The sequence below is a fragment of the Gambusia affinis genome, linkage group LG12 (assembly GCF_019740435.1).
Source record: "Gambusia affinis linkage group LG12, SWU_Gaff_1.0, whole genome shotgun sequence".
Classification (NCBI taxonomy): Eukaryota; Metazoa; Chordata; class Actinopteri; order Cyprinodontiformes; family Poeciliidae; genus Gambusia; species Gambusia affinis.
Genome location: NC_057879.1, coordinates 23,744,885 through 23,766,677, shown reverse-complemented (window position 1 = coordinate 23,766,677; position 21,793 = coordinate 23,744,885). Strand labels below are relative to the sequence as shown.

Here is a 21,793-nt window from a genome sequence, read left to right as displayed (position 1 = left end):
ATCCTGTCTTATTTTATTTAAATCACAAGGAAACAGAACACAGTGGATTACCAATTAAAAATATTATTTTCAAATAAATTACATTTCATTGATCACATTTAGTTGAGGTGGCAATTATAGTAGCACTGGTGTTTTTGTGAGAATAATTTATTTCTTACCATTAGACGTTTGTTCTCAGCTGAATAAATACATTAAATGCTGGATTTTCCTGCACTGCTTGTTCCAATGCTCCTTTTCCAGCGGCTCAATTTCTTCCAAATTTCGCATGCTTTATATTTTTGACTCCTTTATTTGTGAATCAAAGTACAGAAATGTGAAACCACTGTAGAAGATAAATTGAAATTGAAATTTCAGGTTTGAAAGTATTTAGCAGCATTTAATCAGTTTGAGTCATTAACTGAAATGTTTATTGTATACATCATCACAGCAAGACTGCAAGCATAAATCTTCTCACGCAGTGAGATGTAAACTCAGTGCATGAAAATGTGGCCATTGCACAATCTGTGAGCTTTTATTGTCAGAGTTGGGAACCACTGGCCTAGAACAGATCTAGTTGAGAACTTTTGACAGGGCTTGAAATTTAACGTTCACAGACATTCTCCCTTCTGCCAAAGCTTGAGCTATTTCGTAAAGAGGAACATGGAAAAAGACTCTAAATGTAGAAAGCTGGTCGAGGAATATCCCAAAAAGGCTCCCAGCAGCAGTTGCAATTTAAAATGGGTTCTGTAGCCCCCCTTAGCATTATCTGAGGGGGGCTACTTGCAAACACACACCACAATATTTAGATTTATTCTTGCGAAAATGTGGTAATCATGTGTCATTCTACTTCACGACACAATTAGGAAGTTTGTGTTGGTTTATCACATGAAATCCTAATAAAAGATACTGAAGATTTTGATTCCAATGTGACAAAATGTAAGCAGCTTGAATACTGGACTGTTCGTATGTTCTTTGTAAGTATACCAGCTGCTATAAGTGCAGTTGGCTAGTAGTTAAAAAATAACTTTAATCAGTTGGCACCTTTAAGCCACAGCAGAACAAAAACCATTGTACAAACTGTGCAGAAGACATTTCCGCAAATTTCCTCCAGTGTTTTCCATTCTGGTCAATAAAACCTGACAGAATATAAATTGTGAATAGAAATAAATTATTTTAATTTCTGACAGACTTGTGAGAAACCTGGAGACAACCATATTAATCATGATGAGTTGTGTTTGGAGCTACTAATGGACAATAAATGAATTTTCTATGCTAACATGACATGACATTTGTCTCTATTTTCTTTAAATTACAGTCTATCTGTTGCTGTAAAGGGGCATTAAACACAGATTAACATTTGCAAAATTATCATATGGACCCAAAAAATGAAATACTGGTAAAAAAAAAAAAAAAAGAAATACTATAGTTTTAGCAAGTTGTAACTGAAATATATATTGATTAGTGTTGGTGCCTTATTAAGAAGTGGTTATTCTTCCCTCTAGGTATGATGCAAGCGCTGGCCGGATTTTTCACCTACTTTGTGATCTTGGCTGAAAACGGCTTCCTCCCAAGAGACCTGCTGGGCATCCGCATCAACTGGGATGACCGTGAATTCAATGACCTGGAGGACAGCTATGGGCAGCAGTGGGTAAGAGGCGGGAGCACATAGTCGCCAGCATGGCTTTATGAATATTGGGATTTTCATATAAAAGCAAATAAAACCTGCTTTTCCAACTTTGCAGACGTATGAACAGAGGAAGATCATTGAATTCACCTGCCACACAGCTTTCTTTTCCAGCATTGTGGTCGTCCAGTGGGCTGATCTGATCATCTGCAAGACCAGGAGGAATTCACTCTTTCAGCAAGGCATGAGGTAAGTAATCATCAGAACTGTTATTGGTTTGATTGTGATGAAAGAAGCAGAGCAAATGTTTACATAAATGGAAAGTATTGATTTTTGGAAATCTTACTGATCTGGATGTTTGTTTTTCATTGTGTGGTCATTTCATTGTGTAGTCTTTTTTTATTATTGGTAGGGATGTAACGACATGAAAATATGGGCCGCAATGGATATCTGATATCAGTATTGCTGGCCAATAATCAATATGTTTTGATATTATAACTCTTTCCCCACCCTTACAACATTGGGAAATGGTCATGACCAAAACTGGACATCCACTGCCCTCCTTGTCCTGACACACAAATGGGAAATAGATGGAAATCAATATCATCTGTTAATATCGACCTAGTTTTACTTATTGGACCAATATCACACTGCAAAAACACAAAATTTTCTTGGTCTAGTTTGTCGCACAAATGTCTAAGTACACTTGAAATCAGGCCAAACTAACTTGGAAGTTACTTTTCTGTAAAATACAGGAGCTTGTTTTAAGTTACCTTTTGATGGAAAGGCAATAACCCAGTGGAACAAGACACTTATAATATGGAAAAAATGGCTTGTTTCACCAGCAGATTATTTTTTTATATAAGTATTAAGGAATTGTGTACATAAAACAAGCACCTACTTTGTGTAGAAAAATTGTTGTAAGTTAGTTTTGCCTTACAAGGAATCCATGCACATAAGTAATAATTATAAAACATGATGACATTATTATTACTAGACTAATTTACAGGGCAATTGACATACTTAAATGTGCTTGACATAAAAATAAAGGATGGAAAATAAGCAAACAAATGTTTCTTCACGATGCAAAAAGGAGAAAATAATCCACCCAGAAAAAAAGATAATTTTATGGCAACTTCTTGTTGCTTTATTTTAAGCTGTGTTCTTAGTGGCACGTGCATCTTGTCTTTTCTATTTCTAACACATTTCCTGATGTGTGTGCAACAGGAACAGGATCCTGATCTTCGGCCTGTTTGTAGAGACGGCCCTGGCTGCCTTCCTCTCTTACTGCCCTGGGATGGATGTGGCCCTGCGCATGTACCCTATGAAGTATGCACCGTATACACACATCTCCACTGAACCGAAAAATAACCCCTCGAAGACCTAATAGCTTGCCATTAGCCTGTTACTCTCGACTTCAAATGAAGTCTCTGATCTTTTTAAACACCACCTTGTTAGCCCCTTAATATTCAGAAATGACTGCAGTGAGTTTAACGATTTTCACTCTGCCTGTGACTCTTCGCTGTTTGCGTACGCCTTCCCTCCTCCCTGACTCCATTTTTCTTGTTGCTCTCAGGATTACGTGGTGGTTCTGTGCCTTTCCCTACAGCCTGCTCATTTTTGTTTACGATGAAGTCCGTAAATTAATTCTGCGGAGGAGCCCAGGAGGTAAGCAGTTTTAAGGATGAAAAGGTTTTCTGCTCGTCTGTTTTTATTGGATGAAAAATTAAGTAAGGAAACAACAGCTTAACATCCCTTTTGCCCATTTGCTATTTTCCACTAAAACTGCGGCTCTCATCTACTGCTCATGTCTCAGCTTTCCAAACTGTCTGTGTAAAAAGTAAATGCTCCAAATAAGACTTTCCTCTTTTAATTTGGAACTCTCATGGCAGCTCTGTTTGGCATTAAAGTCCTAAAATCTCCATGCACATGAAGCCTCTCTGCAGATGTTGTGCTGTGTACACTGCTATGCAATTTATCAAGTACTTTCTAGAAGATGTGATTAAACAGACACAGCACTTTGTTATGAAAGTCTTTCCAGCCAATAATTAAAATTTTTAAATCCTCATTTATCCACCTGTAAGCTTCTTGGTGGCAGCAATAGCTTTCAATGTCTTGCTCAAGGACACTTTGACAGATTACAAGACTGGTTTTTAGATCTTATTTTCAGCTGGATGATGAGAAACATCAGAGGAAATCAGGCACAACTAAAAAACAGAATGAAACAAAACAAACATATACAGGTTGGGGTTTCAGCAGTATACAGTACCTCACCTCAGTGTGAATGTAGAATTGAAATCAATATAAATCTGAAACTTTATTAAATGACCTGATCACTTACTTGTTAACTTGTTTAATTTAAAACTAATACAAAAACTTTAATTTTAGCATCCATTCAAAGATTTAAAATTGTTGATAATCTTGGACAGATCAGTCTGTTTTTCTAATTTAAGACTGACACTGCACACCATTCCATAAGGAATCCACATGTCAAAATGCTTGCAAACACGGCAAAACATGATTTATAGTGAAGGAAATAAGTATTTGATCCCCTGTTAATATCCAAGGTTGCTCACTTAGGAACAAAAAACTTTATTGGTACCTAATATGGTCATGTCATGTACAGAATATCAACAGAAATTATGAGAAAGTACATCACATAAAAGTTATTGGCGTTTGTGTGTTATTGATTGAAATATATTTCATTTCTTGTCCAATCTGAACTCAGAACTTGGTGAAGAAACTTATGTTGGTGAGCACAGCACTCAGACATTTTCTGTAGGCGGTCACTAGGTTTTTATGCATCTCAGGAGGGATTTTAACCAACTACTCTGTACAGAAACTCTCTAAATCCTTTAGGTTTCTTGCCTGCTGCTTGGCAACTGGAAGCTTCTGCTCACATCATTGATTTTCTGTTAGACTGAAGTTTTTTTTTACTCCCCAACTGAACATACCCAGCCACTCCATAACCTTAACATGGCTCCTCTCTGGCTCTGTCATTGCTGTCCTAGCAGTGTATCTTGGGTTATACTGTCATGCTGGAACACTTATCCATGACCCATCTTTGGTGTTCTCCTCCTATATTTCATAAGAAATCACACTGTTCAATAGACCCTTAATGTGAGGAAGTCATTGTTTGCTACTAGCAGAAAAACAGTCCCAGAGCAATGTTTCCACAAAGTTCTTCAAGACATCAACTCATTTCCTCCAAACAAAGCAGGTTGAGAAAATAGCTTGACTTTGGTTTCATCTGACCACAGCAGATTCTCTCTTCTCTGAATCATTAAGACGTTAACAGGCAAACCAAAGAAATGTCTGCACATGCCTTCTGCATGAGTAGGATGTAAGATTTCAGTCCATTACAATGTTTTACCTGTGGTGTTCTTGGTTACTGTGGGCCTGTAACTTTCAATTAGCTGCAGGCTGATCCATTACCTTTCCTCTGAATATTTTCACCCCTTCACCTCCTCACGTGGAGGTTGACTGGTGGTCATTTTAGGATGTATTCATACCAGAAAAGTCCTTTGGTCCTTTTGTTTGGTCTGGACTGAAAGCAGACTTTTTTTAAAAAAAAAATCATTTTGAATGATTTGTTTTCACATTGTGCTTATTTGCAAGTGGACTATAATTTGGAAACAATGCCACACTGGTGACAATAATTGCTCCCACTGGACAGAAATGAAGGACCCAGAAAAAAACAAATATGCAGAAATAAGCAGAAAATAGTGCAATTTTATCACAACCAGTACAAGCAGTAGTAGTATTAGCAATATGGATGAGCTTGTTTTGACCAAAATGCCAAGCAACAATAAATCATAAAGTCCAAAAAGATGTGTATGTCCTGCAGTTGGGTCGTATCAAGGCACAAAACCTTACTTTTGATCTTTTGATTTTAATTTTTAGTGCAAATATCTTAGTGCACTTAAAATGAGAAAAAACTAACTTACAAGGAACTTTTTAGCAAGATACATGAGCTTGTTTTAAATAAATAATTCCTTAAATCCATTGGCAGATTATTTCACTTTTACAACAACATTTTTCCCATGTTATAAATAAATTTTTGGTGAACCATACCAAAGTTTGTTTGGAAACAAAGACCGCCTCAAAATGTGAGTCTTGGTTTGGTTTATTGAGGATTTGCATTATTGTATTCTCACCTGTACAAAAGGTCGGGACCAATGGGTTAAACAAACTCTGGTCCATTTAAAGTGAGCCAATTGTCTTAGTAGCTCTCACCTTCTCAAAAACCTCTGGCTGATGTCCGTGGTATCCATTTACCTTTAGCAGCTCCATGATCTGTCCAAGGTGGTCGGAGTTAAAGAAACTGATTGTGTGCACTTGTGTGTTTCATGCAGTATATGTTAATAGATAGCTGATTCATTTGTGTGTAACATGGCAACATAACCAATCTCTGGGTGGCATGACTCTGGCTCTGTTATTCGCTTGATTATATGCAAACCAATTTTTATGTAATTCATTATTTTATCAGAAGTTTCTGTTAATACTGTCCTTTTAAAATAAAATAAAACTACTATACTGTGCTTTCTTTTTGCAAGTGAGCAAATGTAGAAAATAAGCAAGGAATCAAATACTTATTTTCCACACTGAATTTGTCATGTTTTCTGTTGGCTTCTAGAGCACAATCAAATCATCAGTCAATCAAGCAAAAATTGCTGCAGTTTGTTCGTGTGTCATTGTTTCTCGGTTTGAACCAGAATGAATAACAAATATGATGTAACTGAGTGATGAATTGCTGAGAAATTAATCACAATTATGGGTGATTACTGTCAGCTTTTATTTTGGTGAAATGCAAAAGAGAACTGGTAGGGATGCAGGAACATTCAGCACCGGTTGCAGCTGTGTCATTGAAAAGTCCCATCTTGTGAATAAAGAAAAGGGAGTAACCTACCTTTAGTCCCTGACATGGCATCATTGTTAATTTTAGGATGCATTGTGAAACAGGATCTGCACTCATTTTCCATTTAAAAGTTTCTATCAATCCAAGCTGTAATAAAAAAGAAACCAGAAGCCTGATGGTTGGTAAATGCAACTGAAAACTATCAGGAATCTAGTAGAATGAAATCGATTCAGTCTAATTAGCTATAAAAGCTGCTGCCTGTGCAGCACTGGAATAATTATTGTTTGTCTCTCAAGTTTGATTTCTAACAAAATGGCATTTAAAGGCTGTTGTGTCAGAACAGTTTGTTCAGGAATCCTGTTTAATAAAAGGAGCATAAAATCACAGCATATAAATGAGAAAATCTCTGTTGGTGAAATTCAAACATCCTCTTGACGGCTGAAATTGAATTTGATCTCAAACTCAAGCCAATTGCTCCATGTGCACCAGATTGTGATCAGAGTTTTAAGTAACCTTTGAGTTCACTGTTTGCAGTCTTGAGGATAAGCAAAGAAATGTAAAAAAAAAAAAAAAACCCCACAAAAAAACCCACACACACCTGGCTGTCCAGTCCAGCTGAAGTCCTGAGCTGAATTCAGACCTTTTAACAGAAACTTGGCCAGGTTTAGAGTTTTGTTGCCTCTTGCACTTCTCCATGTGTCAAAGGTCGTAAAATGCTGACCCTTGTCCTGCAATGTATCTGGTCATTAAGCCTTTTTGATGAATGTCAAGGCTTTATGGGTCAGGCAGAAATCTTTTCAGCTCTGCTTTGTTTGCCCCACAAGAGTTTACCAATTGTTGCAAGTTTCTGGTAAGAAAAAGCTCATCCTAAGCAAGAATGACATATTATTTTAGATCTTCAAATTATTTTATCAAACTATTCTGCTTGTCAGGGTGGGATGTTCGCACAATATACATTCAATATATATTCAATGAAGTTTCAAAACAAACACTGGATATAAACATTTCAATTTATAATGGATGTCCTCACTCGCTCTCTCCTTGAGAAGTTTGGTTCTGATAGGGACATTTTAAAAAATAAAATAAAACTATGACATTTTTCAACAAATTCGGTCACTGAAATGAAATTATATATTATTATGATTGGTTACCAATGTTTTTGCATGTTTCCATTTGTATCATTGATAAAGTTATGAGTGGAAGATCTCCTTGTGAACACCCTAATTTTTTAGTAGCTTCATAGATTTTCTTTAGCATATTCAAGCCATGACTTTGACTGTATCAAAACTGGTTTATTTCAAGGCTACAATGGAAAAAAAAATTTGTGTCACGAGTCAACAACCAGATCTTTCCATTGGTGCAAACCACAAAGAAGAAGATGACAGGAAGTAATTTGGAGGATTATGGCATAATTTGGAGGATTTTTTAATTATTATTTATTGTGTAACCAAACTTATTCACGTGTGATTTTAATTGCGGCTCTTATTTAAATGAAATACCAAAATTGCAAAATTTTCTTTTTTTCGACACTAGCAAAATATTGTCAAAGTTTTTTGCAGATTTGTACTTGAAACGCAGCTTCTTATTTAAACAAGTAGAAATTTAAAGCACAGACTTTAGAGTAAAACAAACATATGAACAATCTTTTTCTGGCAAGCCAATTTCATCTTCCAGCTGTACTCTGTGTTGAAGCACAACACAGTGGTTATCCTGTTTGCCAACGAGCTAATATCCAATATGTCAAACTCAGGCCAGGAAATAAACATACCTGATCACCCATCAAGAGAGCCAATGCTAAATGATTGGAGAGGAAATTAAAGCAGGCTGATGGAGACTCTTGAGATATGGTCTGAAGATCATCCATATGATATGGAAACCTTACAATGGCTGAAAATCTGCTCTCTGCCAGTGCGCCTCAGCTGATGAGGGGCAAGACGTGGGCAGACAAAAACAATCCATGCTGACAGTTAATCATTTCTGTTAATCTGTGTGTCACGGGCTGCTGATCAGACTCTGAGTTATAAGGGGATTCATTTGGAAATGTACGAAGAGAAAGGCAATGAGATGAATACAAATAGAGCGATACAATGGGTTATTATAAAACCTGTCATTTTTTTTGTTCCCTGACACTTTTCCTCTGTTTTCTCCTTCTCTCTCTCTCTCTCTCTTGGTTTCTTCCAGGTTGGGTAGAGGAGGAGACGTATTATTAACATTCAGGAAATGTCAGTTTGCATCGTGTGTGTATGTGTGTTTTACTTCCGGGCTTTGTGAGGGTGAAACTGTGCGTGTGTCTGTCAGATGTAATATTGCATGGATCAGTTCACAAATCCGATTATCATAAAATACTGCTGAAAAAAGGCTTTTGAGTTGTTCCTTTCTCCTGTTTCATCAGAAAACATTTATAGCAAGATAATGTTCTTGTGCACCTTTGTGCCTTACGTAAACTCTTACTGAAGTGATGTATTGTGGCCTTTGAGTGAAAAGCAACAGTGAATGATTTTCATCAGTTTGAAAGTTTCCAAATAAAATGGATTACTATCTATGACTCTTTGTTGTTGACTGTCATTCATTTTTTTGCAAGTACATTGCACAGAACACACCAGCGTTCTCCTTTTACATGCATGAATTGCTTCCTCCAGGTCACTTCATAATGTCCCTGTGGATCTCTTAAATTTATCCACAACTTTTTGTCCCTTTGTGAATAACAGCAATGGAAGCAGCGTTCCCTCTCATGGACCATTCTCTAAACTAATGTTTGGTAGGCTTTGGGATTGAGCATACAACAGATTTTTTAATGTACATTAAAATAAAAATAAAAAATAAAAGTAGCTTAATAACAGTGCATTTTTTCACCTACTATAAGTATTCTGCTGTTTTATATTAAACATTCAATGTAATATTGCTCCTGGGCATTATTAACAGTAAGTGTTGCTTAGTGTAGTGCGTGTACACTTATAAATGTGACATGCAGAGGACCACTTTTACAACACTTACCAACAAATGAAGGTCATTTGTGGAAGGTGAGGATTTTTTCCTGGCCTTCACTTTTTTTGCAGTTGTACTGAGCTCTACTAGTTAGCTGTAGTGGTATAATGTGAATTAAGTTTCGGTTAAGGTTAGGGTTAGGAATAGACCAGTACTGGAAACGTCTGGGTTAGACATAAATGCAGTTACTAAAATGAATGGAAGTCAAACAGTTTGAAATACACATGTACTTCTTCATGCTCCATATTCTAAAACTCAAGTCCAAAACTGGTAAGATATTAATGTAAAAAACAATGTAGAAAAAAAAAAACAAACTTGATGGACACATTTGCATTTTATTTAAAGACCATGTTCACTTAAAAATATTCCCAAGAACAATGCATCAAATGCTTCAAATAAACTAGATGTCTTAATTTAAATTCTGCAAAATACAAAACCAGGTAGGTCAGGGACATAGTCACGTTACAATGATCTCTCCTTTTTTATTTTCATCAATATTTTTTCACATGTTACAGTCTTTAAAAGTTAAAAAAGGAAAAAATATCCCTTGATGGATATTTCCAACAAAGACTTTCTTTGAACTTCAAACCATCCCAAGATTCATCCTCTTTAGGCTGCTCTTTTTTATATGAACAATCATGCTTGAAATATTTCCAATTACTAAAGAAATTCAGGGAATCCTCTAGGAGAAAACTTTTATATTGAATGGCCAAGACTGTTCTTCATGAGGGTCTGCGTGTGCACAGGGACACAAACAGTAAAAACTCCTCATAAGGAACATATTTTGCTGCAGATTATACAAATTAAAGCACAAATCTACAGTGATGGTTGGGTTTTACCACAGGCATAAATGTTCTCTGTTGTATATAGCTTTTTTTAAATGTATTTTAATCACAACCTTTTTATAACAAACATCACTTGCTTGAAATTATTCAAAACAAAAAGCCATATTCCTAAGATAATCAACTAACTTAATTTCATTATTTGTATTAAATCTGCCCTGCTGAAGCTTTGAACAATTGCAGCTTGATCAATCTAATTAGCATTTTCAATAAAAGAGGAATGCATCTGCTTGAAATTGTTGTCCTCCTCAAGATCCATTTAATACTCTATTCAACCTGAAATAAACCCAGATGGGGCCCACATACACATGCTGGCTGGATCCAGTTTAACTTGCTGCAACTTGAGTACCCTTTCAAAACACTCAGTGTACTTAAAATATTTAGAATTTTACCTTAAATTTATTATGAATTTTATTCTCTAAAAATGTAGATCTTTAAAATTTTTGAAGTGAAGGTTGAAGGTTCCTATAAAATGTTAGAAACTATTAGTACCAAACCAGCAGCACATATAACTCTCTTGATTTTTTCCAGATTAGCAGATGCTAATAATGGTTAGACTGGATAACTCCTCTAAGCTTTCATCGTGTATGCTGTACACCACCAATGATGAGAAAAAAAAGGAAGTATACAAAACTGAGTGATTTAAGTTAACACTATTTTATTAAACATTTCTGTTTATTTTAATCTGCTCTAGGTGGATTTTGGGAATCTACTCAGACCAGAAATGATTTACATATTCAATTTTTTGCATATCTGTCAAACATAATGATTATTGTGGGCATGCTGCCTTCTATCTCCATTTAGCATCTAAATAATCATCCCTTAAGTAATGACTAAATGTCCCAATGTTACTACGTTAATATCCTTTTAATAAAACATAACTTTTACTATTCTTTAAAACTATACAGTAAAAAAACAAATGCACCAAAAATGTATTGACTTTTTTCTTGTATATTGGAATTTATTACAATTTCAGTAACGGTTACAAATGCATTTTCTGGAATCTTTTGGATTAAACTGTGGTCAAAAAGTAAATACATATTAAAAAATAAAACATATGCCTAATGATATATTTAAATTGATATTTTAAAATTTAATTTATTTTAATTGTCTAGATCCGACTGCTATGCAGTTTAAAAAAATACAAGCTCACATGCATAAAGAAACTGTTTTCGTTTACCTTAATCTGCCTCCTGTTTTAAAACACCCCGCTTGGAACAACAACATCCACATCGTCATTTCCGCTCAATGCCTGACAAACATGGCGCTGCTTTTAAGGTCAGTACGTCTGTAATTTGAAACTTTGGGCTCAGTGACAGCTTTTTTCACAGTTTTCCCTGGGTAGCATGTCACAATAACTTGTACAGGACGTAAATTTGTTAAGGGTGAGGATATTTGGTGAAATGTGACTTCAAATTTCCGGTCACAATGGAACGTTTTTTATGAATGCTATGCGACATAGTTAGCTAACTGGCTAAAGCTACATGTATCCAGGAGCATTGAATGACTCACCTAGTGGACTTTGACTGAATATAATAACTGGCTGATTGAAACGATTGTATTTACCTCTTTTTACGCTTTATTGTGCGAATAGATACACATTTAGTCGGCTGGAGTTTATCTACTTGCTTTTAATGGGTTTGTTTACTTGTGTTTAAAGCTGTGCGCCTGCTGACTGGAGGCTTTTCTGAAGAGGATATCCTCTAATATCTTTTTGTGAACAGAGGAAAGTGATATGAGATAATCAGTGTTTAATTTTAAAACATGCTTATGCTTTTAAACTACTTCGTCTCCTTCTGACCTGAGTTCGTAAGAGGTGAGCTGCGCTAGTTATTTCAGTCAGATGTTTTGAAAGAAAGTACGATATAGATTGACATTTAAAAGAACAGTTTTGTAATGTAAAGCATTAAACTGCTTTACATTATATTTTCCTATAAATATGTATTACAAGATGTGTTGTGTTGTTCATTTTTATTTTCAGTGTTTAGCTGAAAGCAGCTCTGCTTCTCCTGCTTCTACCTACATTTAACATTTTCCTTTATTTTTTTATTTGCAGGACTTTGGCCCGTCAGGGTGTCTGTCTCTCAAAACCTTACTACCATATCCTCTACAGACAGTAAGTTTTGAGCTTGTGTGAAAATCCACATGAATAATCTTTCATTTCTTACAGTAACCTCTCACTAAAACAGTTCCTGGATATCACTACGCCTGTCATGATAACAAATTTTGCTGAGCAATTCATTGTCTCAAAAATTATTGCGATAAACAATAATATTGTTTGAAGACTTTTTTACATTGATTCAATGGAAATTACGTAATAATGCATGCGATTTCCTGCCAAAGATAAATACACTTTATTTTCAAAAGAACACCCAACACTGGAACTGATAAACAAAACAACCAAAAATAAAAATAAAATATATTCTCAGTCTCCATTAACAAAAAATGTACTTGAATTAAAAACTAAACAACATAAAGCCAAAGTGGAAATAAATACTGCATTCAACCAAAAGAGTACAGGTTATGAAGTCTGTTTACCATATTGCCCTTCAGTAATCATTAGATTTAAATAGAGAAGATGGGCACATCGACTACCTGAAGCAATAGTTCACACTACACAATTTTTTGCCCCGATTTTCCCCTTAAGACAATCTTAGAACTTTGGGCGTTCTAAAATTGTTGCTTGTGATTTCGTAACCAATCATCCTGTAGTGTGTGGTGTTTTATGGTAGATTGTTGTGGCTGTTCTGTTCTGTTTTAAATCAGGGGTTTTCCAACTGGGAGCAATGCAGCCTGTTTAATGTGACAAGTAGCCATTAAAGAGGGGAATCCTGAACAGCTGACACAGAAGTCCAGCACATGATATGTGGAAACAATGGAATTAATGCTTATTCAACATTGTGTACAAAGAATATAGAAATGACAAGGGGAGGAGTTGGAGCAAAATTGCTACGCAGTTGATAAACCCGGTAACTTTTCAGCTGTTCTTTGTTAACGTGACATAAATAGGTTATAAGGATTTTCATTCAGTCAGGACGTTACACTGACACTAGAGCCACATGCATTGCAGGTAGATTGTAGTAAAGCATTGATTAATGCCTAGTTTTAAAATTAGTTAACTAGACTTCTAGCCATTATTTTGTGCCCATTGTTGGACACCACACAGCACAATCGAACCCGATCGATCCGTTATACCTAGGATTTCTTTCGGCTAATGTGTGATCTCTAGGTTTTGAAAATGGGCAACAATCAGCTGACAGCTCTAAGATGGTGTAGTGTGCTCTGGGCATTACACTGAGGATATCAGGAAGGGAGGATCAGTGGAGAAGAGTGGAGTTGAGCCTTTTTTTGTTCAGTGTCATCAACAGAAAGAGAAAAAGGCCGGAAGAGACGATTAAGCCGATAATTAAAATGAAGTTGATAGTTTTAATTTATCGTGCAGTTAATTGATTTATTGTTTATCGTGACAGGCCTAGATATCACTTCTCTTTGTGGCACCTATGTCTTTTATAAATTGCTGGGTTAAGATTTTATAAAGAAGTTTGACATTGTGGAACCAAAAGAGTCGTGAGGTGGAACTGTGGATGTGAAGTGTTTCTGTGTACTATTGTTTTTGAAACGATAACAAAAACACTTTTCTTGTTTCAAAATCCTTCCTCCTATTCCCCTCAAAGAGTTCTGTTGTTTGTAACTTCAAATCCCACAGCTGGCTGAGACACTATAATTGCATCACATCCTCGAGCCACAACATTGGCGTTTCCTTTGATTAATCAACACAAATGGCATTGTCACTACCTGTCAGTTATGTTCAGATTAATCTGCCATTTCTCCTCCTATTTTAAACACATCACAACTTATACTAATTTGTCTCAAGTCCATCTTGAAATGTTTTGTGAAAAGGTCTACTGATCCAACCAAACAAGTGAGCTGCTTTTCAGTTTGCATCTGAAAATTAGCCTTTTCAGCCAATTCTTTTTTTTAGGAATCTTGGCATAACCGTTGGTTCTTGTTTGAGTTTAGATACACATGTCGAGCCTGTGGTTCGTTCCTGTTTTTACCATCTGAAAAATATATCCAAATGAAGCTACATTTATACTCACATCTTGAGATTGAGATAATCACTCATGCTTTATCTTTCTTCTTTTCATAGCGATGCATTATAAACACTCCTTAGCAAAACCTCCCTCGAACAGTTGCAAGTTTTTCAAAATGACAAAACGTGACAAAATCCTTTTAGTTATCACATATACCTCCAATCTAGATGCAACTGCACTGGCTTCCAGTTCATCTTGGAGGGCACTTTAAGATGATTTTCCTGACTTGGAGAGCTGATCACAGACACGTTTCAGGTTTTATCAAAGACTTTCTGCAACGGTATATTTCTAGCAGCTCCTTGAGGTCCTGTGACCTGGAGCAGCTGAGATGAAACCAAAATGAGGATCCGCTCAGTGGCTCCAAACTCTGGAACTCTTTCTTTGGGCTTGAGATCAGTGGTCTATTCTTAAAAGCCAGTATTAAAAAAAACTTAAGAAGAAAAATGATTATAAAAATGTTTGTATAACTAGATCTTAACTAAAACTCCACATTTATATTTTGAACTATAATAAATAAAACAATAAATTTGTGTAACTATGACACTTAAGAAAATGTAATGTTTACTGGTTTTCTCTATTGAATTTGGTGTCTTTTAGGACTTTCTGTTTTTGTGCTTTTTATAATGTTAAGCACTTTGAACTGCCTTGTTGCTGAAATGTGAATATTCAAATAAACTTGATTGTTTTAAATTACTTTATAAGGACTTTGTGTTGCACTTAAATACCATTTACTTGGACTTGTTGACCAATATGAAATGGCTCATGACAGCTTGTGATCTGAAATAAAACCAGAATAACACAAAGTGACCACATTCTGGTCTGATATTGATATAAGATATTTAACAAAGCCGGTATGAATAATCATCCTGGAAGATAGAAACTGGCTCATACTCAGAACAGTAGATTGCTCCATTTCATACCCGGAATATTCAAGTACAAATTCACCAAAAGTTAAAGTAATGAAATGTAGATGAGCCAAAATGACAAGCACACAATCCAGCATCCGCACATGAAAAGTGTGAAATAAGCAGCGGCAAGCCTCTGTTTAAATCATCTGTTCTTTGTTTCAGTGCTGCTCCAATGGGAACCACAGCTAAAGAGGAGATGAACAAGTTTTGGGCCAAAAATTCCAAATTAAACAGACCCATGTCTCCACACATCACAATTTACAAGTACGTACAACCTGATCTTTGTGTTGTGTGGGTTGCTCAGAAAACTAAACAGATTAAGATTACCAAGGTGTCAAACTGACCTCATTAGTGCTGCTTATATAATATAATGTGATCTTTATTTCCTTACACACTGCAGATCTTATGCAAACCAAGAATAAGGCAAAAATAATAACGGGTTCATTTTGGTATTCAGCTGCATTTTCTGTCTTTAAAGCCAATTAAACAGCAGGAGACGGCAGCATTGCTGTATATTTAGAGCAATAAACATCTTAATGTATTAATAGCCAGTCGCTAGCATCATAAAATCTGCAGTTAAGAAAACTTTTAATAAGTGTTTTGTAAGTTTTCACAAAGTTCTTTTTCTGAAATTAATTTCACTGTTTTCATTTTAATGAAGAGGGACATTTACCTCCTGCACTGACATTTCTAAAAATGTATTGTTGTTACCTGCTGTGGTCTAATAGTTGGATTCAGATTCCTTCACTGCCTTTGGCATAAACATAATAAATATATGTAGATAATTATAGAGATGTTTTACCTGTTATTAACTTGTATATGTGCCTGTGGAAAAAGTTGCTGTCGTGGATTGTAGTTTTGTTGTACAACTCCTGTCATTGTTTTGCTATTTCACCTTTAATGTCTGTGAAGGTCAATCAAGATTTGTTTGGTGTTTGTTTCACTCCCACCTACATGCTCATCACAATAAACTAGAAATATATCAAAAAGTTCATTTTCCTTTATTGTTAAAAAGTGAAACACCTATAGATTCTTTTTACACACATAGAGTGATGTATTTGAAGAAGTTAACTCTGCTAAATAATAAAAACCCAACATATATTTCTCAGAAAATTACAATATTACCTTTATACATCCAATACAAAAAGGATATTGATTTAAGAATTTGTTTATGCTGACAATGTTTCGCTAACACAATCATGGAGGAGACTGGACAATTGTCATTTCTAAACAATCTGGCTGTTCACAACATGCTCCATCTACATGTATTAATAGAAAGTTTAGTAGAAGGAGAAAATGTGATGAAAGAAGGTGCACAAGCAGCAGGGAAAACAACAGACTTTAGAGCAGGGGTCTCAAACTCCAGTCCTCAAGAGCCGCAGTCCTCAAGAGCCGCAGTCCTGCAACTTTTAGATGTGCCTCTGCTGCCTGAATAGAATAATTAAGGCTCTGGAGAACTGATCTACACAAGATGGAGGTAATTAAGCCATTTCATTCCAGTGTTTTGTACCTGTGGCACATCTAAAAACTGCAGGACTGCGGCCCTCGAGGACTGGAGTTTGAGACCACAGACATTAGAGGATTGTGAATTAAAACCTATTTAAGGTTTAACTCTTGTCTTCAGATAAAAGTATATTTTCAGTTCAATTTAGAAATCCAGTTCCCAGGGTTTGGAGGAACAATAGAGAGTATCAAAAGCAGTATCAAAGTTACTGTTACTGGAAGTGTATTATGGAAAAAATACTTTTTATTCTTGACATTATGTTTATTATGTTATTCCTTCATCAAAAACATATCTGAATTGTTGCTGTGAATCTTATCCCCTGTGGCAGCCATCCCCTGTGTGAGTATCACAAAGCACCACCAGCTCCTACAGACTAGTGGCAGCAGCAATTAGAAAACATCTGTATTGTTCATAAAAATGAATTTTTCCATTAGCTGTGAGCAATATTGATCAACATTTTTTGAAATATTAATTTGAAATGTATCACCGTTTGTAGGGATCTATGTCCTATAAAGGTTTAACATTTTGATATTTTCTAACAAGTAGTCCAGTAAAATAACTTTTTATTGAATTTCTGTTGTATAAATATACATTTTTACCTGCCAGCGATGGTAAATATGTGGCCCCTGTGTTTGTTGCAGATGGTCCATTCCCATGATGATGTCCATCACACACAGAGGAACCGGAGTAGGACTCAGTGGAGGTAAAGCTTGTTTCCTCCAAGTGGTGCTTGGCTTTTACCATAAAGAAATTATTCCACACACACATACCCACACACACTGCTTCCTATCCAGTATGAGTCTGTGCTGCTATAAATCTAATATCAAAGTGAGGCTGTGCTTTGCAGTCACTCCTGATTGACCCTGAAAATCTCTTCAGGGCATTTTACTCCCATCGCTATTGATTTCTCTTAAGAGCATTTACTAGAATAAAAAAAGCAAATGTTGTTCAATTAAACCTGTGGAAAGGCAGTTTAGCGACTCTTAGTCTCATGCCTGCTCTAAAGCATTGAATGTGAATGGCGGGGATGCTGCACAAAAGAGCCACTGACATTGATGAAAGACGCTGTAAAAGCCAAGTTAAGTTTTGTTTTGCATGTTTATGTATTCAATAAAGGTCAGTTCTCTGGGCTGCCACTTGCAGTGGCGCACCCTATCACTCACTTATTCCATTCAACCTTCTGTCAACATATCATATGTGCCAGCAAACTAAACCTGTCACCAACTGTGGATCAGCTCTATATGCTGTATTTCTAACTGTACTTATTTTACATATTCCAGCCATTATTTTACTGTGGCACAGTTGAGTGAAGGGTCTTGCTTTAATTTGTTTTGTTGTTGTTATTATTTATTTTTTCTTTCAGAAAGGAAATGGAAAGACATTTAGTTTTTATTTATTCAGACACAACCAATAGAAGCCAAAGGGTAAATTTGCATTCAGTGTTTTGTAATAGACTGCCAGTGTGTAGATGCAGAGCCGCTGTTTGGTTTTCATTTTGAAGTTTAGTGATAGAGAAACCAGAATTGAGGAACTCTATATGTTCCTCAACATAGGGACAGTAATATAGGGAACATATTACTTCCCTATATGTTGGGAAGTAACAGACCAGCCGTCTGATTCATTCATAGTCTTGTGAAATAAAGTAATGGATGACTAATGAGCCATTGTGGAGAATTATGGTAAGAAAATAACAGTATGGAGGAATTACCTTAACCTTATTCTGGTACAGCTGCCAACTTTGTAAATGTTTTTTAAACCTTGGATTGTATAATATAGGATATATGTAGAAATATCATTCATGAAAGAATCTACCATCATTTCTATCTTTCTGCTAATCATCACCAATCTGCTCTTCCCTCCATCCATCCTTCTGTTTATCCTTTAGTTGCATTAATATGTACATCCTTTCATTGATTCAGCATCCATTTGTCCCTCCCTACATTAGTCTATCAATTAATAATTGCTAACCTGCTTTTTATTCATTCATTTTCCAATCTGTCCTTTTGTTTTATCATCCGTGCATCCAGTGATTCATTTATCTCTCTGTCTATCCTCTGATCCATTTTTGCATCTATTCTTCCATCTGTCTTTCTGTAAATAGCATTACGCTCTTAGCCATACATCCATTGTCTACATTTGTCCATTCATTCCTCTGTCCACCCATGCAGTCATCCCTCCTCCCCATCAATCCTTCATCTTTTCATCCATGTTTTTTGGGGTTGTGTGCATGATCCATTTCTGATTGGCTGAGTTGTTTTCTGCATGTGTGTATGTTGGTTTTTCACCTGTAAATGTGCTGACGGGCATTTAACCGGAACACATCCTCATTCCTCACACGAAAGGGGAATGATAACAGAATGCTGCTGAGTTATTTTTGCATGTTTGTCTGATTGACGCTTCCAACTAGTTTTTATTTCAGCCATTTTTCATCATCCGGATGTACATGTCTGCTGTCCATCCGTCTTCCCTTCCTTTCAATGATTTTTAGATGTTGCATATTTAGAGGCTGAGCCATAAAACTGACATGAGAAATGTGTTGAAACGCTGCACATTGTTCTTTTTTTTAGTATTTGTTTTAGCTCCTATGTTTTTATTCTTCTTCACTTCTGTCTGTTTCCAGCCATTTCAGCCTTTGCCATGGCAGCGTTGATCTTACCTGGAAACTACACCCACTACTTGGACCTGATCCACTCGTTGTCCGTCGGTCCGTTCCTAATTGGGCTGGCAAAATTCGGCATTGCCTTTCCCGTGTCTTATCACACCTACAATGGCATCCGTCACCTGGTAAGTCGACAAATATTGGACTTTGATTCCTCCCAATATACTCCTTTACCATTTTTATTCTGTTTAAGATTCTGAAGCTGATAGAACTCTGTAATTGTTTTGGTTTTGCATTTTGTCATGATTTCTCATTCAGCCTAAATGGAGAACTAATTTTCCTTTGATAGAAAGCTGATTGCATATCCAGATATACAATCTGGCGATGCTTTTTCCGTGATGGCTTGCTTTATATGCATTGATTTATTCATTTATTTTTTTTACAGTATTGGGATGTCGGGAAAGGCTTCAAAATTCCAGAGGTGTACAGCACCGGCTACACCGTCATCGGCCTGTCTGTCATCACCTCCATAGCTTTGACTTTGATGTGAAGGGATCATTGACTAGATGAAGTGTAAAAGTTTTGTTTATACATTGTGGCCGGCTATTAACCTTTTTTCATCAAAAATAAAGGATAATGTTATGCTGTAGCCAGAAGCTGAGTATTTTTTTTCTTGCATTTAATTGTGCTGAAAACCTTTGGGTCATCCAGAGTGACATAAGGCAGTGTGCATGCTAATATGACCCAGTTTACCTCACGCTTGGTCTGGGTGTGAATAACAACCACGAGCTAAAATTATATGTGACCTACATGTTATCTCCTTATTTGTCTAATCACTCAGTGACGTCAAATTCATGGATCATTTCTCCCTGCCAGAAGAGCTGCGATGTTGTCAGTCTGTGCAGGGTGAGCCCTGTAATATTTGCGTCTGACGAGCGGTTTATTGCCTCTCCGCAGCCTAAAGATGCTCACATGCATTTTTCAAACATCAGGGAAGAGGAAGAGTGTTGAGCCACTGGTGGAAGCTGCGAGTGTGAAACTGCTCCTCACCAGCAGCTTGCCTCTGGCTCTACCTCCCTCTGAGCAACACAGGAGCTGAACAGCTTTTGTCCTGCAGTGAGAATGAAAGAGAGTTCTGATGTTATGTCAAATCCAAACCCCATTTATAAAGTAAACAGTAAAACATGCAGATGGGGGAAGATGATGAGTAAAAGGGAAAATTCTGAGGCAAGCAAAGCACAAGCTGGTTCAAAAATCTGTTTAGATCAACAAAATTTCTAAAGAAACAGAAGGAAGATGTCTAGTTAGTCCAACAGAATTGGTTTATCAACCTATTACTGTTGACTCAAATTGAATATATGTCACCTTGGATGTAGTTTAGGTTTCAGGCAGCAAACTCTCTTGATCTTAACGTATTTATCGCAGCAAACCAGTGTTTCTGCAGTGACTGCCAGAGATTGTAAAGCTCAAGTGTTTGTGCGTTTGATGGTGCTGAATTCCCTTCAGATTCACGTCACCTCCATAATTGGCCAAACGTGTCTATATTTAACCACTGCCAGCTTAAAATAATTATCTGTGTAATGGTATCGCTTGAAGATCTTCCTGTATGTGTGGTCTGATTGCAGTGAGTTTGGCATGTAAATTACTTCCTACATGGAGTCTAATCAAAGCTACCGGCCCTTTTTGACCTCTGCTGGAGATCCACCGAGACTACAAATTACTATTAATATGCAATGGAAAATTACTTATGATCTACTGTACACTGCAGAAGTATTTATATCTCTAGTTTTGTTGCATTCTGTCATCTTGCAGCCTAAAAAAGTTCAATGTGTTTATCTCACTTTTATGTGGTTTAAGAAATATAAGCCCACACCTGTGAAGATGAAAGAAATTATACAAGGTTTTCATTTCTTTTTGTGTCCAGTTACTCTCCGAAGTCATAGTTATTATTATTTATTCTCGGGATACATACATCTGCCTTATAAATCTAGTAGAAGTTGGCAGAGGAACGTGGCAGACAGGTTAGGAATACATTTGTGAAGAAGTTAAAGCTGTGCATCTACATGGTCATTCACCTGACATGACAAGTTGTCAAGGAAAGCTAGAATTGAAAACACCCAGAAAGTCTCATGTTGACTGTGAAGGAGATGCAGTGATACAGTGAAGTCTGTTGTGTGGACAACTTGTAGTTTTTTTGTTTTATTTTTTAATCCTCAAATGTTCTTATAGATAAAGCAGAATTTTTACTTATTATTGATGAAAACAGTTGTTTATGAATTCTCTGTTTGGTTTGTTTGTTTGGTTTTAGTGAGATCTAAATAATGAATTATCAGACTGTATGCAATTAATAATTATACCAGCTTTTCAGCAATTTATGATTTGTCAAACCACAATGGACTA

At 36.2% G+C, this 21,793-nt stretch overlaps 2 protein-coding genes across 3 annotated transcripts in view; both read left to right on the top strand.

Moving 5' to 3' along the window:
- Positions 1–9,006, top strand: part of atp1a2a (ATPase Na+/K+ transporting subunit alpha 2a) — a 56,113-nt gene extending 47,107 nt beyond the window's left edge. Inside the window, exons 20-24 of the mRNA XM_044135367.1 lie at positions 1,482–1,627; positions 1,722–1,852; positions 2,831–2,932; positions 3,180–3,271; positions 8,643–9,006. Coding sequence (XP_043991302.1) covers positions 1,482–1,627; positions 1,722–1,852; positions 2,831–2,932; positions 3,180–3,271; positions 8,643–8,671 — 500 coding nt within the window. The 3' untranslated portion in view covers positions 8,672–9,006. The remainder of the gene's footprint in view (positions 1–1,481; positions 1,628–1,721; positions 1,853–2,830; positions 2,933–3,179; positions 3,272–8,642) is intronic.
- A 2,489-nt stretch (positions 9,007–11,495) lies between these two features.
- On the top strand, positions 11,496–20,042 carry sdhc (succinate dehydrogenase complex, subunit C, integral membrane protein). 2 transcript variants are annotated; one of them, XM_044134804.1, is made up of 6 exons: positions 11,496–11,566; positions 12,345–12,404; positions 15,453–15,554; positions 17,436–17,497; positions 19,415–19,578; positions 19,839–20,042. In XM_044134804.1, the coding sequence occupies exons 1-6, from the start codon at positions 11,550–11,552 to the stop codon at positions 19,941–19,943; spliced, it is 510 nt and encodes a 169-aa protein (XP_043990739.1). In that variant the 5' UTR covers positions 11,496–11,549; the 3' UTR covers positions 19,944–20,042. The 2 variants fall into 2 exon arrangements, with proteins under 2 accessions (XP_043990739.1, XP_043990741.1); XM_044134806.1 differs by lacking the exon at positions 11,496–11,566 and adding an exon at positions 11,948–12,104.
- Positions 20,043–21,793: the final 1,751 nt, after the last annotated feature.